The sequence below is a fragment of the Dioscorea cayenensis genome, unplaced genomic scaffold (assembly GCF_009730915.1).
Source record: "Dioscorea cayenensis subsp. rotundata cultivar TDr96_F1 unplaced genomic scaffold, TDr96_F1_v2_PseudoChromosome.rev07_lg8_w22 25.fasta BLBR01000651.1, whole genome shotgun sequence".
Lineage (NCBI taxonomy): Eukaryota > Viridiplantae > Streptophyta > Magnoliopsida > Dioscoreales > Dioscoreaceae > Dioscorea > Dioscorea cayenensis.
Genome location: NW_024087042.1, coordinates 31263 through 47168, shown reverse-complemented (window position 1 = coordinate 47168; position 15906 = coordinate 31263). Strand labels below are relative to the sequence as shown.

Sequence of the window (15906 nt, the reverse complement as noted above, 5' to 3'; positions counted from 1 at the left end):
AATCATGACCGAAGAGTGACGCACTCTATCTGAGTATAAAAGTCCCCAATTCACGGGTGATAAGTTTAGTGTTCAAGCACCATCCGTGGCATCCAACAACTTTAAAATTAAAGCAAGTGTAATCGGCATGGTCCAGAACTCGGTTCAATTCAATGGTCTTGCAAATGAAGATGCACATGACCACCTTTCCCGGTTCCTCGAAATTTGCTCTATATTCAAGATTAATGGGGTGTCGGACGATGCTATCGGTTTGAGACTATTTCCATTGAGTTTGTGAGATGGAGCTTATCATTGTCTTACATCATTGTCTCCGGGGTCTATTAAAACATGGAAGGATATGGTTGAGAAATTCCTTGGGAGGTATTTTCCGCCAAGCAAAGTGCCAAAGTTGAGACAAGAAATTTCAGCCTTTAAACAAGGGGAGTCCAAAACATTGTTTGAAGCCTATGAGAGATTCAAGGACCTCCTTAGAAGATGCCCCCATCATGGTTTTGCCTCATGGATGCGAGTACAAATCATTTACAATCGGCTGAATTATGCTACTCGCCAACTTATTGATGCCACAACGGGTGGTTCCCTTAGCAACAAGTATCCTTATGAGGCCGAGCAATTACTTGAGTCTATGGCGAGTAATGAATCACATTGGGCCTTAAGAGGATCTTCACAAAAGATTGCTGGGCTTTACGAAGTGAGTAGCAATGATGCCTTGGCCGCAAAGGTTACCTCAAAAGCTTGAATTTCTTATGGGCAGTAGTTCGAGGCCAGAATCAGTGTTGAGTTGTAGTACATATAGTGGTGGGCATGGTGCAGCCCAATGTCCTATTGCTAGCTCCTCTGTTGCTTCCATTGAGAATGTCGACTATATTGGGGGACAACAAAATCAAGGGAACCCGTATAACTCAACTTACAATCCGGGGTGGAAGAACCACCCAAATTTTTCATGGACCCAAGGCTAACAACAAAGAGCTGCACCACCTCAAGGATCTCAATTTCAACAACCGGCCTTTGAGAAGATATTTACTGCTGAAGATGTCCTTGCCAAGTTCATGCTCAGTACTAATGACAGGTTCAATAGCCTAACTAGTAGCATGGACGCACAATTTGGCAAGGTGAATGCTCAGCTCACTCAGCACGCCGAACAGTTCAGTGAGATAGGTTCAGTCTTGAGAAACCTACAAGCTTCGGTAAAGTCACTTGAGCATAGAGTACGGGAACTCGTGAAGGCAAATTCTGAACGTCATCTAGGGTGCTCTTAGAAGCGGGAGGCAAGTGGAGACAAGGGTTGAAGTTGACCCAAGTGTCAAGAAAAGTGGGGTAGCCTTTGGGGAAGACCCCAAGCTAGTTGAAGAAAGTAGTGAAGCCAAAAATCAGGGAAGAAATGACAAGCCGAACAACAAGGACCGTCAAAATCATCTGAGTACAAATCTCCAATCCCTTATCCAACCAGATTGAAGCATGACAAGAAGGATGTTCACTTCAGAAAATTCATCAACGTCTACAAACAACTCCACTTGAACATCCCGATAGTTGAAGCATTGACTCAAATGCTGAAATATGCCAAGTTTTTAAAAAAGCTCCTCACAAACAAGAGAAAGTTGGAGGAAGAAGGCATGGTTGCACTTACGGGGAATTGTTCGGCTATTTTAGAAAAGAAACTCCCACAAAAGTTGAAAGATCCGGGAAGCTTCATTATCCCATGTATGCTTGAAGGTGGAGTCCAAGAAAATGCTCTAACGGACTCGGGGGCTAGCATAAACGTTATGCCCCACACCATGTATTTGAAACTTGGCTTGGATGAGTTAAGGCCCACGAGGATGACCTTACAACTAGCGGATCAATCAACACAGAAACCTCGTGGGATTGTTGAAGATGTGATTTTCCGAGTGGACAAATTTGTTTTTCCTGTGGATTTTGTCATCATGGACATCAATGAGGATGTGGAGATACCACTGATTCTTGGCCGACCATTCCTTAGCACCTCAGGTGCTCTAATTGATTTAAAAGGAGTGAAATTAATGTTAAGAGTCACAGAAGAGAAAGTGGTGTACACTTTGCCGGCTGCTATGAAACATTTCTTAGATCATGATGACACACTTTACTTCATTGATGAAACTGATAGGTTAATTTCTGATTGTGTGCAGGAGGTACTATCGATAAACCCTTTAGATGAGTATTTGGGAGAGTTGGAGAGTGAAGAACAGGAAGAACCTCACTACCATCCTCAGATTCGCAACTTGAAGAAACCAAAAGAGAAGGTAACCTGTACCAATGCTAAGGAAAAAGAGAAAAAAGAATCATTAAGTATGAAGGGAGATTCATGGGAGACAAAAGAAAAAGATCAAGCTTCATCATCCCACAACTCAAGTGGGAAAGGTAAATTTTTCACCCTTCTCTACTCATGAACAATTTGATGTCTTTTCCATGTTGTCACTGAATTTACCAGGAAGAAACAACACTCCAAGAGAAACCGGGGGTGGCTTCAAACTCTTTGAGCCCCCATGAGGTAAGGAATGATGTACGTCAAGCTCGTGACGTTAAACAAGCGCTTCTTGGGAGGCAACCCAAGCATTCGGGGGTGTTTTCTTTCATTTTTCATATTTTATTTTCTAGTTCATTTCACTTTTCGTATTTCTTAGACTTGTGTTGCTTTTGAATAAGTTCATGCTCTCACACTTGGCACATTGCTCTTGTCATTCTAATTGTGGTGTATTTGTGCAACTTCTTGAGAAACTCATGTTCAGGTGTTAATTCATGTGCTAGATCATCATTTTATTCATTTCATTCATTTTTGGAGAAGACCTCAACCTTGCCATACCATTTGTACATCATTTAAAGCAGATTTTTGAAGTTTCAGGCGAGTTTTAAGGTCCTACGGCCATACTGGGGCGTATGGGGATCATCTGAGATGAACACAGAGTAAAGAAGAGGCTCTGTGCCATCCCAGACGAGTCCCATACGGCCTTATCTCTCGGCCGAGAGAGGCCAAACGGCCCAGAGGGCCCCCCATACGGGGCCATGTGGGGGCTGTCTAGGGCCGGCCTCTCTCTCTCCCCCCTCTCTTATATCTCTCTCCTCCATTCTCTATTCTCTCTCACTTTTAACCAAATTTCTCTCTTCTTTCTCCTAAAACTCCTCCCAATCCCATTGGAGACATCGATCTAGTGATTTTCTCCGAGTTTAAAGCTTGTTTTCTCAAGATTTCATCGGTATGCTTTTTCAATGCCCTAGTTTTATCTTTTTCATTTCTTGGCCATTCTTGAAGATTTTGGGTGGGATTTCTTTAGCATTTTGCTTGGTTTGGATGTTGTGAATGTCATGGATGAATTTTCATTCAAATTTATGTAAAAATTTTCCGATTCTATGAATATATGGGAAACTCTTGATGTGTGAATAGTGACCATACGGCCCCCATACGGCTGTATGACCTCGAAAATTCAATTTTTCATTGGTTTCCTCTGTCCTTTGCATTTTATTTTGGTTTATCTTGTATCCTTATGAGATTGAACAAGGTTTGTCTTCATTGTAGGGATGCATAACAGTAAGAGGCTCGCCTCCAAACGCCCAAGAACCACCGGACCCTCATCTTCACCCGATGAACCCGTCTTCAAGTTTTCCCATCATCGAGAAAGATATGATAAGTTGAAGACAAAACCATTTGGGACATTGTGCTACCTTTATTGGGGGCTTGTGGAGGACCTCGGGATAGTAAATCAAGTAAATGAATGGTTATCACATAATTGTTAGGACAAGCTTTTTGCCATAAATGAGCCAACCTTTCACCAATTATTTTTGGAGGTTTTGAGTACATTCGAGGCACGACAAGATGGACACTCCATGTGGGATAGGAAGTGTATCACCATCTGCTTTCAAGCTTTTGGGAAAAAGCGTACTATGCACCACTTGGACTTTGCTAGGGCATTGAGGGAGTTTGGTGAGACATGTATTACTCATCACACCTTTTGTCGAGTCATACCTCACGACGAACACAAGATGAACTGGGGAAGTTTCATTTTCACCCTCTTCTATTATTTGCATTGCTTCTTCTTGCATGTTCTTCATGTTAATCTTGTTCTTCACGACGAACACTAAGTGTGGGGATGGGTGTATTTCATGTATTAGTACCATTTGTTACATGCTAGTGTTACCTATGATGGCTTTGTTCATTCTTGTAAGATTCTTTTAGCTTGGATTAATGATTGATGTGAGTTACTTGTTTTTATGCTTTATTGAATCCTATTTTACCCCTAGTATTGTCATGTGCACTGAATTTTATGTCGATGCCCTGGGAATAGCCAACGTGACTACTTTAACTCTCTTGTATGCATAACACACTACTTTGAGTACTTGGCCTTAGAACACTAAGTTCTATCCTTCAATGGACTCTTAAGAACTTCTAAGTCTTGTTGAGCTAATCCTAGTTTTGTGTCATGTAGAGTACTTTAAAGATATGATCTAGGGTGAATGTGAAAAAAATGAAATGAATGAAAAAAAAAAGAAAAGGAGAAAAAGAAAAAAAAATGAGTCTATGTCAGTATTCCTCTGCTACTGAAGCATGAATGCGTCTATGTAGACTGTAATCGAGTAGTTGGGTGGCTCTTGTGCCTAACCAGCATGTGCACTCTCCAGAAAAAGATTTCAAAATGATGTTGGTGCAGTCTACGTTAGTCAGACTCGAAAAAAAAAAAGAGAAATGAATGATGAAATGAAAATAAAAAACCTAGTAATCTTTTTGAGTACCTACCAAAGGTTTTAAGATGAAAGTGGATTTAGTTTCGAGCTACAAAATTAGAAGGATCTTACTTGGCCATTGAAGTAGCACTTAGTAGTTTAAGGCTTAGTATTCATTGTAAGTGGAGTTATTAGCATCTAGAGCTGTACTGATTGAAGGCCTTAGGCTAGACCAGATCAGGGCAAATGAGATATAAGATTCACTTACATGGCACAGACATATAAGGGGTAAGACAGAATATTTTTATTATGCTTATTAACTATAACTCAACATCTATGTATCATTGTCCATTGCTTTTGGAGTCTTATGTTTGCTTGAAGCCAGAGGTAATGCATTTGGACACTTATCAGTCTCTTTGTTTTTCATGAGTTGATTGCTTGGGGACAAGCAACACTTAAGTGTGGGGATATTTGATAAGTGTCTAAATGTAGGCATTTTCATATATATATATCGTATTCACTTTGCATGTATTTTGTAAGGTTTGATGCCTGTTTTGCGCTTAATCATTTATTATTTGCTTTGTAGGGCATAAGGAAGCCATGGAGAACAAGAAGATATCATTTAGGCAAAAAGACAAGAAAACAAGAATTTCATACCACCCCACATACTACCCAGTATGGGGGCCATATGCACTGTAGCAGCGGAATGATTTGGAGTTTTCTGCCCAAATTTCCATAAAACCCAGTATACGGGGCCGTATGCACCTCGTATAAAATGCGAATCTAGGGTTTTTGAGTGCTATCCGACCCCCATACGGCCCCTATACGACCCGTATGTCATGGGGGGTATAAATATTGACTTTTAGGGTAGAACAAAGGGCTTTTTGCTGGCCTTACTTTGGGAGGCCACTTGAGAAGCTTTGGGGGACCTTGAGAAGGAGAAGAAAGGGCAAGGAATCTAGGAGATCATTCCAGGCCAAGGTCCAAGACTCTCAAGGCAAGAAGGCAACTCATTCAAGAGGAAATCTACCACGATTTGAGGGAAGGATACTCGCGGCTAGCAGAAGCGTCATTCGGCATTCCTTTTGTGGGGAAAGTGTCATTCGGCATATATTCTACCTCCTCCTCCACCATTCCATCTAGGGAGTGTCACTTATGCTTTTCTTTTGTATTTCACATGATTGTATCGCTTGTTGTAGGATGATGACAAGCTAGACCCCCAAGGCCATCGGGTGTTGGTGAACCTTGGGGTTTTTATCATGTATTTTGGATGATTACTTGTTAATTCCATGCTTGGGTAATTTTGAGATTTAATCCATTGTTTTCATGCTAAATGCTACACTAAGGAGAAATCCGTAGCTCTTTTATGAGTGATGCATGTAGATGTGACTTGCTCGCATGTATTAGATCATGAATGGATTAGAAAGGGAATACTTGTATCATCACGCCGAGAAATCGGATGTTTGGTAGCCCTCCATGTAGGGTTAAGCCGAAGAAGAGTAGGCTTACTCGTAATTGAGATTTCCTCGTACTTAATGCAATCGTAGGAATGTGAATTTGGAAGAAATTCCTATCTATGTTCGTATGGGATTAGGGTTCAATCATCGAGAAATTGGGGTTGTTCTAATCTTGGAATCTCATGGTCCATCTTACCCTTGCATCTTTTATTCATCATCCATGTTTCATGATAACCCCTCAAGGGGATCCGCATCCATAGGCCTTTGCATTACATTGAGTTTCTTGCTTGCTTATTGCTTGTTCTCTCAAATTTGTTGATAATCTTGCTTTAGTTTTAATTGCACCTAGTAGAGTAAATTCTCCCACTTGAGATCTTAGGCTAGATAATAGGTCGAGAAGAAGTAATAGGAGATCCTTAGCCCCGTGGAATACGATCCTAGTGTCTTCACACGAGGTATTACTTGGTGATCCCGTACACTTGCAGGGAAGTAATCAACTCCTCAAACCCCTCCGGCATCACCATCACCACCTCCACCAGCACCCTTCGATCTAGCACCAGCAGTAGTAGCTGAGCCAGAGCACGACACCAACACAAGATTTATTTTCTTTCATTTTTATTACTTTTTGCATTTTATTTTGGACTTGTATTTTCAGAATGGACTTTCCATCTAAGTTTATTTTCGTTTTGTTACCTCGAGTTGTATTCATTGCATCATCTTTTATATATACTCCAGCTATTTTGTTTTTATTGAGCTTTATAGAACCCCCTCGTGTATTGATGCAGATGGTCTTGTCATCATGGAAATTGAGAACTAGTCATAGACATGACCAATGTTGTTTCGGCACTTGGCCGTGTGTGCTTCACAACCCATTGGAACATCACTCCCAAGGATTTAGTTCCATCAAATGCAATACTAGGAGCCAAAGGAGTATTGTTTTGATTGCTTCTCCCCCATTTGTTCTTGTTTGATAAACATTATGAGTGAGCTTGCATGTGTATATTAGGGACAATGTACAACTTAAGTGTGTGTGTGTGTGTGTGTGGAGGGGGTATCATAATGGACACATCTCTTTTATATTAATTTTGATTGATATACATGCTCATATAGCCAATGGCGGTTCACCTTAGTTGCATTGATTCTATTCTTGAGTTTAAGAGAAGTTTTAACATTGAATGTCTTCATGTTCTAGTTTTTGCTTGAATTTGTAGGAATTTTTGCCCGATTGACACTTGTTGCACTACTAACTCTTTAAACTCTTTTGGAAACTCATCTTTGATGTTAAAGAGACTATTTATTGTTGTTTCTTTTGTTATTTTTGAAAAAAAAATGGAAAAATAAAATGAACGAACAAAATAGTTTAATTGTTTAGATGTGCTTGTTGGGTGGAAAGAGCTACCACCTATGAAATATGTGTATATTAGGACAATGTACAACTTAAGTGTGTGTGTGGGGGGACAATGTACCATCTCTTTTTATATTAATTTTTGATTGATATACATGCTCATATAGCCAATGGCGGTTCACCTTAGTTGCATTGATTGTATTCTTGAGTTTAAGAGAAGTTTTAACATTGAATGTCATCATGTTCTAGTTTTTGTTTGAATTTGTAGGAATTTTTGCCCGATTGACACTTGTTGCACTACTAACTCTTTAAACTCTTTTGGAAACTCATGTTTGATGTTAAAGGGACTATTTATTGTTGTTTCTTTTGTTATTTTTTTGAAAAAAATGGAAAAAAATAAAAATGAACGAACAAAAATAGTTTAATTGTTTAGATGTGCTTGTTGGGTGGAAAGAGCTACCACCTATGAAATATGTGTATATTAGGACAACGTACAACTTAAGTGCGTGTGTGTGTGGGGGACAATGTACCATCTCTTTTATATTAATTTTTGATTGATATACATGCTCATATAGCCAATGGCGGTTCACCTTAGTTGCATTGATTGTATTCTTGAGTTTAAGAGAAGTTTTAACATTGAATGTCTTCATGTTCTAGTTTTTTTGCTTGAATTTGTAGGAATTTTTTTGCCCGATTGACACTTGTTGCACTACTAACTCTTTAAACTCTTTTTGGAAACTCATCTTTGATGTTAAAGGGACTATTTATTGTTGTTTCTTTTGTTATTTTTTTGATGGAAAAAAATAAAAATGAACGAACAAAAATAGTTTAATTGTTTAGATGTGCTTGTTGGGTGGAAAGAGCTACCACCTATGAAATATGTGTATATTAGGACAATGTACAACTTAAGTGTGTATGTGTGTGTGTGGGGGAGTTTCATAATGGACACATCTCTTTTATATTAATTTTGATTGATATACATGCTCATATAGCCAATGGTGGTTCACTTTAGTTGCAATGATTGTATTCTTGAGTTTAGGAGAAGTTTTAACATTGAATGTCTTCATGTTCTAGTTTTTGCTTAAATTTGTAGGAATTTTTGCCCGATTGACACTTGTTGCACTACTAACACTTTAAACTCTTTTGGAAACTCATGTTTGATGTTAAAGGGACTATTTATTGTTGTTTCTTTTGTTATTTTTGAAAAAAAAATGGAAAAATAAAAAGAAAGAACAAAATAGTTTAATTGTTTAGATGTGCTTGTTTGGTGGAAAGAGCTACCACCTATGAAGTATGTGTATATTAGGACAATGTACAACTTAAGTGTGTGTGTGTGGGGTGGGGGGGCGAGTTTCATAATGGACACATCTCTTTTATATTAATTTTGATTGATATACATGCTCATATAGCCAATGGCAGTTCACCTTAGTTGCAATGATTGTATTCTTGAGTTTAGGAGAAGTTTTAACATTGAATGTCTTCATGTTCTAGTTTTTGCTTGAATTTGTAGGAATTTTTGCCCGATTGACACTTGTTGCACTACTAACTCTTTAAACTCTTTTGGAAACTCATCTTTGATGTTAAAGGGACTATTTATTATTGTTTCTTTTGTTATTTTTTTGAAAAATGGAAAAAAATAAAAATGAACGAACAAAAATAGTTTAATTGTTTAGATGTGCTTGTTGGGTGGAAAGAGCTACCACCTATGAAATATGTGTATATTAGGACAATGTACAACTTAAGTGCGTGTGTGTGTGGGGGACAATGTACCATCTCTTTTATATTAATTTTGATTGATATACATGCTCATATAGCCAATGGCGGTTCACCTTAGTTGCATTGATTGTATTCTTGAGTTTAAGAGAAGTTTTAACATTGAATGTCTTCATGTTCTAGTTTTTGCTTGAATTTGTAGGAATTTTTGCCCGATTGACACTTGTTGCACTACTAACTCTTTAAACTCTTTTGGAAACTCATCTTTGATGTTAAAGGGACTATTTATTGTTGTTTCTTTTTGTTATTTTTTTGAAAAATGGAAAAAAATAAAAATGAACGAACAAAATAGTTTAATTGTTTAGATGTGCTTGTTGGGTGGAAATAGCTACCACCTATGAAATATGTGTATATTAGGACAATGTACAACTTAAGTGTGTGTGTGTGTGTGGGGGAGTTTCATAATGGACACATCTCTTTTATATTAATTTTGATTGATATACATGCTCATATAGCCAATGGCAGTTCACCTTAGTTGCAATGATTGTATTCTTGAGTTTAGGAGAAGTTTTAACATTGAATGTCTTCATGTTCTAGTTTTTGCTTGAATTTGTAGGAATTTTTTGCCCGATTGACACTTGTTGCACTACTAAGACGGAATGCTCGAGTGTGACTGCCTTTGTGCCCCTCCAAATGGATGTGCTCACTCGAATGCGAGGAGGTTGGCACACACTCTAGCATCTCACACCTGTCCTATGTCTTCGCATTTGAATCTTAGCAAGATCTCCTCCAAAATAGGTGCATTATGATCCACATTGGCCTATTTCCTTCATTCTCAGCCTCACAACCATACCTGCATAAAAGTGACATAAAAACACACATATTAATGTAAAAACCTGAGAAAAGTAATGCTTAACATAAGGAATGAACACTTCGCATTCATATCGCACAAGCACTTATCAGTTCCGTTTGGAAGAAGGTTAGTGGGAGAGCTTTCATCGTCGTAGATCCGGCGAGGTGTATCCTAGGCCAAACAAAGGGACTATTAGACGAGTAGAGGACTCTCCACAAGACCTTTGCCACGATTATCGAGGGGGTTTTCTAAGGATTCTTTGCTTTTACACTTGATTTCATTGATTGTAATTGGCTCCATGGAGAGCTAAACCCCATAGTGGGTACTTGGGTATTTGTGAACCCTAGGATGTATTCGTTTCATTGGACTTCTTTATTATACTTTCAATTAATTGATGCTTTATTTGAGTTCCAATCTTGAATGCTTGATTGTATGAATACTCCCTTAGAGTGACACTAGGGTTGAGAGTTCTTATTGGCAACCCTTGTGAGTGAGTGAGATACCACGAGAGTTAGACAAAGCTAGCTTAGAGACGGTTGAGATGGTGAGTCGAGAGGTAGCGGAGTGTCCATTTTCCCCTTCGGTGTGATTTATTCTACCTCCATTTCCTCATGTTCTTTGTAGTCATAGTAGAGTGAATGGCCTAAAGGATGACCTTCCGTTGTGCCTTAGTTGCGGGTGCAACGGAGTGAAGCGTTGAAGTGATTTTAGCACCTAGGGCTTAAGTGTGGCTAAGGACCTTCCACCTGGACCAAAGGGTTAGGTCTACATCTCGGAAGAAGGTTTATCACTTGGAATCCCTAGAACTCATTGCAATTCTATACGAGTGTGAGGTTGAGAGGTTATTTAATTTCTCCTCCAACACATGTATAGAGTTAGGTATGGTTGATTTTAGGTTTGGGACCATGTATTTAAGGATCTTCACGACTCATTATTGCATCAGTTAGGAAGTATAATAGAGGGTTATTGCACTTGAAATGATTGTCCTAGGAGGAGCAGTATCCGGGTATCCCATTTATATCATTTGCCTTACCTTCTCCTTTACTTGTGTTTTTTTTCTTGTTTTTTTTTTGTAATTTCACATTTTGTCGCACATATCACTGTTCATCTTTCACTTAGTTAAGAAACAATTTAAATGTTTTTATTCCCTGCTTCATGTGGATGCCATACCCCACTCATCTGGGATTTTATTACTTCGACAAACCTGTGCAATTGCGGGACATACGCAAAGGGGGTTGTCAAGTTTTGGCGCCGTTACCGGGGAGTAGGCGTTTAGAGATACTTTGCACTTTGTTTTCTTAGATATTCATTCATTCATTCTATTTTACATCTTCTTTTCTATCATGGTTCTGATTTTCATTTTCTTTCTTTTTGGTGCAACTCAAGGTTATAACCCGAGGGAACCCCTCAATATTGAATGAAGGAGATCCTGAGCTTGAACGTACAATTAGAAGAAAAGGGAAAGAGCCTGTGCAAGAATAGTTTAATCTTGCTGATTTGTAAGTAGAAGAATCTGAAAACATGGTAGAACAGAATGAGCAACAGCGGACATTATCTAACTATGCCAGACCTTCAGTATTGGGGACAGAATCGTGTATTATGCATCCCCAAATTACAGTTCAGAACTTTGAGCTACAACCTGCAATCGATTTCATTATTAATTGTATCTTGCTACATAGAGAGCTAAAACATCTAGTGGGTACTTGGATTTCTGAACCCTAGGATGTATTTGTTTGATTACCCTTTTATTATGTTTTCCTTAATTGATGTCTTTAATTGAGTTCCAATCTTGATGCTTGTTGAATGATTTCTCCTTTTGAGTGACTGATAAGTGCTTGTGTGATAAGAATATGAAGTGTTCTTTCCTTGTGTTGAGCATTACTTTTCTCGGGTTTTAATGCTAATATGTGTGTAGTTATGTTACTTTCATGCAGGTAAGGTTGTGAGGCCGAATATGAAATAAAGAAGCCAATGTGGGTCGTAATTGCACCTATTTGGAGGAAATCTTGCTAAGCTTCAAACGCGAAGATATAGGTCGGATTCGAGATGCGGGAATGTGTGCCAACCTGCTCATATTTAAGTTAGTATAACTATTTGGAGGGACACAAGGGAAGTCACATTCAAATATTCTGACTTGTTCATATAGAACAAGATCTCTACAACCATGTCCGTTAATGAAGAAGCAAAGCGATCCATGACGTAAACGTGTACTCGTTTGTCTTATCTTGATGAAAGCATGGATTCGGGAGTATTTCGGGCCAGTACTGTAGTAGGGACTGTAGCAAAATTGTAGCAAGAATAATGTACCAGAATTGTTCACAGCCGGCCAAGAAAATAGGAAAATAGAGAATCCACACGGGCGTGTGGAAATTCCACAGGGCCGTGTGAAAAATCCACAGGGGCGCCCACACGGGCGTGTGGATTCCCGATTCCAGCCCATTAAAAGCCGATTTCAGCCCCGATTTCAGCATTCTTTTCTCCATCTTTTCCCCAACTTGAGAGAGGGCTATGGCTAGGGTTTTGAGAGGTATTGGCTAGGGCTTTGGAGAGGTTCTACATCTCTGACATCGCGGGCCATTTGGAAGAAGGTTAGTGGGAGAGCTTTCGTCGGCACCGATTGATAAACGTCTAAATGTACATATTTTGTACGTACCAATGTGCATGTTTATTGTATTTTATTGAGAACTTGACGCCTTTTTTATGGTTTAATCATTTTCTTTCATGTTTCAGGCACAAAAGAAGCCTAGGTGAGCTCAACGATTGAATGTAAGAAGAAATCGACATCAAAAATGTCATTTTTGGACCCCGTTCACTGTACATGCACTGTAGCAGCCCGGAACATGTAAATTTCAGAAAAAGTCTAAGTCTGGATTTCCTTACAGGTAGTATTATGACCATCCTTGCGGGCAGTATTGTGAGGGTGAGGCCACCCGTAGGGAAGCCTGAGTTCATCCCTTTATTAGCATTGTTAGGGTTTCTTTTGAAGGAAGGAGGCCTTCTTCTTGGAGCTCACCACCACCACACAAAATCGGAGCTAGAAGTAAGGTTTTGAGAGCATTTCCATGGAGGATTCAACGAGGAGAGCATGATTGGGGCGAGATCTACTCCTAGGGCTTGTGTAGAGGAGGTTGAAGACAAGGGAAGCCACCTCTTGTGTGGCGTCTTTGGAAGCTTCTCCGGCCTTCATTCTTTGAGGGAGTGTTTCTTATGTTTTGTTTGGTTGTTTGCATGGATTTATTGTTGTATTTGATGACTATGAACAACTAAACCCCAAGGTCACCGGATGTAGATGAACCTTGGGGGTGAACTTGTGCATGTATGGATGCTTGGTTCTTTCTATTGTTTTTTTGGCTTGTTTGTGATCCTTGCTTGGTGTATTTGAATGCTTTGGTATGCATGAGAACTCGGCATATCAATTCTTAGGTAATGCTAGGTTGCATGAGTATTGCCTTAGTGTTAGACTCACCAAGCTTGGAAGGGAAACACGTATAAATACGCCGTGACCATCGGGTATTTATACCCCTCCAATTCTAGGGTTAAGTATTAGCTTGTATTCTAATCCTAACTTGAGAAAACCATATTTCCTATTGCAATCGTAGGAGGATTTGGACAGAAGAGATTCTGTATCCAATACTCGTACAGGATTAGGGGTCAATTGCCGTGACCATCGGGTTAACCTAATCTAGGGTTTTCTCGGTCCAACTAGCCATTTGCATGTTAGTTCTGGCATCCTGCACACTTTTATTAGCCCCTGAGAGGATCCTCATCCGTGACCACTTTCTTCCCTTGATTATCCCCTGTATCTTGCCATCATTGTTAGCATTTTATTTGCATTCTACTTGTTTATTTGTTTTATCACTATCACATTCAAACTTGGAGGTTAAACAACATAGCGAAGAGGAAGTAAGAGTAGCTTCTCGGGCCCTTGGGAATATGGCCCCCTCGTGCTCGCACGAGGGTTATCACTTTCTGATCCTGTACACTTGCGGGGAAGCAATCAAGTTTTTGGCTCTGTTGCCGGGGACCCCACGAGGAATACTCAGACAACTTTAAGCGTGTTGATTTGAACATTGTTTTGTTTTTGTTTATCATTTGTGTATATATTTCATCATTCCTCCATTTGCATTCTCTTTTCTTTTTTTTCTTCTTCTTCAATATCTAAGTCTTGACTCTAATTATCTTGCAAGGTACCGATCTTATAACATGAGCGAGTCAAGTGAATTTAGTTGAGCCCAATGACGAGATTGAACAAGCCTTGCATCAACGGTTGAGAAAAGTGGCCGAAAGTTCAAGACAACAAGAGATCCGGGTTGAATCTAGTGAGCCTTCAGTTATGGCCGATCCAAGGAGAACTTTATCCGATTTTGAGAGGCCACAATTTACCGGGGAAGAATTTAGTGTGCAAGCACCTACTATTCCGGCCAATAATTTTGAGATCAAGGCAAGCACGATGGGAATGGTTCAAAACTCAGTACAGTTTGATGGGTTAGCTGATGAGGACCCACATGCTCATTTTTCTCGCTTCCTTCAAATTTGCTCAACCTTCAAGATCAACTCTGTATCTGATGATGCCATTAGGTTGAGATTATTTCCATTCAGTTTGAGAGGAGAGGCATACAGATGGCTCACTTCTTTAGCTCCTGGTTCCATCACCACATGGAAAGACATGGTGGAGAAGTTCCTTGCTAGATATTTCCCACCAAGTAAGGCAGCGAGACTGAGACAGGAGATTTCATCCTTCAGGCAAGGGGACACCGAGACATTGTTTGAGGCACATGAACGGTTTAAGGATCTTCTATGCATGTGTCCTCATCATGGATTCCCTGCATGGATGAAGGTGCAGATGCTTTGTAATGGGCTGAATTATACTACAAGGCAGCTCATCGATGCAGCAGCTGGTGGTTCTTTGAGCAACAAACTCGCCGAAGAAGCTGAGACATTAATCGAGAACATGGCTAGCAACGAATGTCATTGGAGCACCAGACAAAAGGCACCAAGGGCAGCAGGGCTGTACGAGGTGAATGAAACCACTGCTTTGGCTGCAAAAGTGGATGCTTTGATCAAGAGTGTCATGGATAACAATACATTGGCCGCAAAGGTTGAAGCTTTGACAAAGAGATTTGATCAGTTCATGTTGGGTTGTGGCTCAAGTGCTAGGGCAGTGATGTCATGTGAAACATGTGGTGCTGGGCATGCAACAACCCAGTGCCCCATTCTTATTGCTTCCCCTGCACCGACTGAGTCAGTAAAGTACGTCAGTGGAGAACCAAGGGGTCCGGGAAATGCTTTTGGCAACACTTACAACCCGGGGTGGAAGAACCATCCAAATTTCTCTTAGAACCAAGGTCAGTCACAACAAAGACCACCGCCACCTCAAGGTCCTCAGTTTCAGCCCCAACAACCACAAGACAGGAAATATACCACTGAAGATGTGTTGGGAAAGTTCATGATTAATACTGAGGCAAGATTTCAGAATATTAACAATCAGTTAACACAGCATGGGGGACAGTCCAGTGAGATAAGCACTGTGTTGAGAAATCTTCAAGCGTCTGTGCAATCTCTTGAGAACCAGGTGGGACAGCTTGCTAGAGCACAATCAGAACGACCCTCAGTAGCTTACCGAGGAACACTAAAAGTAACCCGAGGGAGCATTTGAAGGCTGTCACACTAAAAAGTGGGAAACAGTTGGAGGCAAGGGCCAAGGAGAGCCCAGGTGCCTCCAATGACGGGGTAGCCATTCGGGACGACCCTAGTTCAGATGAGAATGCGAGTGAAAAGAGTGAGAAGAAGCCTAATGAAGATGTTCCTAAGTCTCCTATCTGGGGGAGGGGGGGGCTTGAGTATAAGCCTGTAGTGCCATACCCCTCCAG

General features: G+C 40.1%; 1 protein-coding gene and 2 non-coding genes across 3 annotated transcripts; 1 reads left to right on the top strand and 2 right to left on the bottom strand.

Moving 5' to 3' along the window:
• Window positions 1-385: 385 nt before the first annotated feature.
• On the bottom strand, window positions 386-492 carry LOC120254838. The gene has a single exon (XR_005534769.1). It is a non-coding gene; the product is annotated as a small nucleolar RNA R71 (small nucleolar RNA).
• A 13877-nt stretch (window positions 493-14369) lies between these two features.
• On the top strand, window positions 14370-15374 carry LOC120254831. Its single transcript, XM_039262852.1, has one exon. The coding sequence runs from the start codon at window positions 14370-14372 to the stop codon at window positions 15372-15374; it is 1005 nt and encodes a 334-aa protein (XP_039118786.1).
• LOC120254834 lies at window positions 14751-14857 on the bottom strand. The gene has a single exon (XR_005534766.1). It is a non-coding gene; the product is annotated as a small nucleolar RNA R71 (small nucleolar RNA).
• Window positions 15375-15906: the final 532 nt, after the last annotated feature.

Excerpts from the sequence above, each read along its gene's own strand:
- LOC120254831 (XM_039262852.1), top strand. The coding sequence starts at position 14,370 with ATGGCCGATCCAAGGAGAACTTTATCCGATTTTGAGAGGCCACAATTT.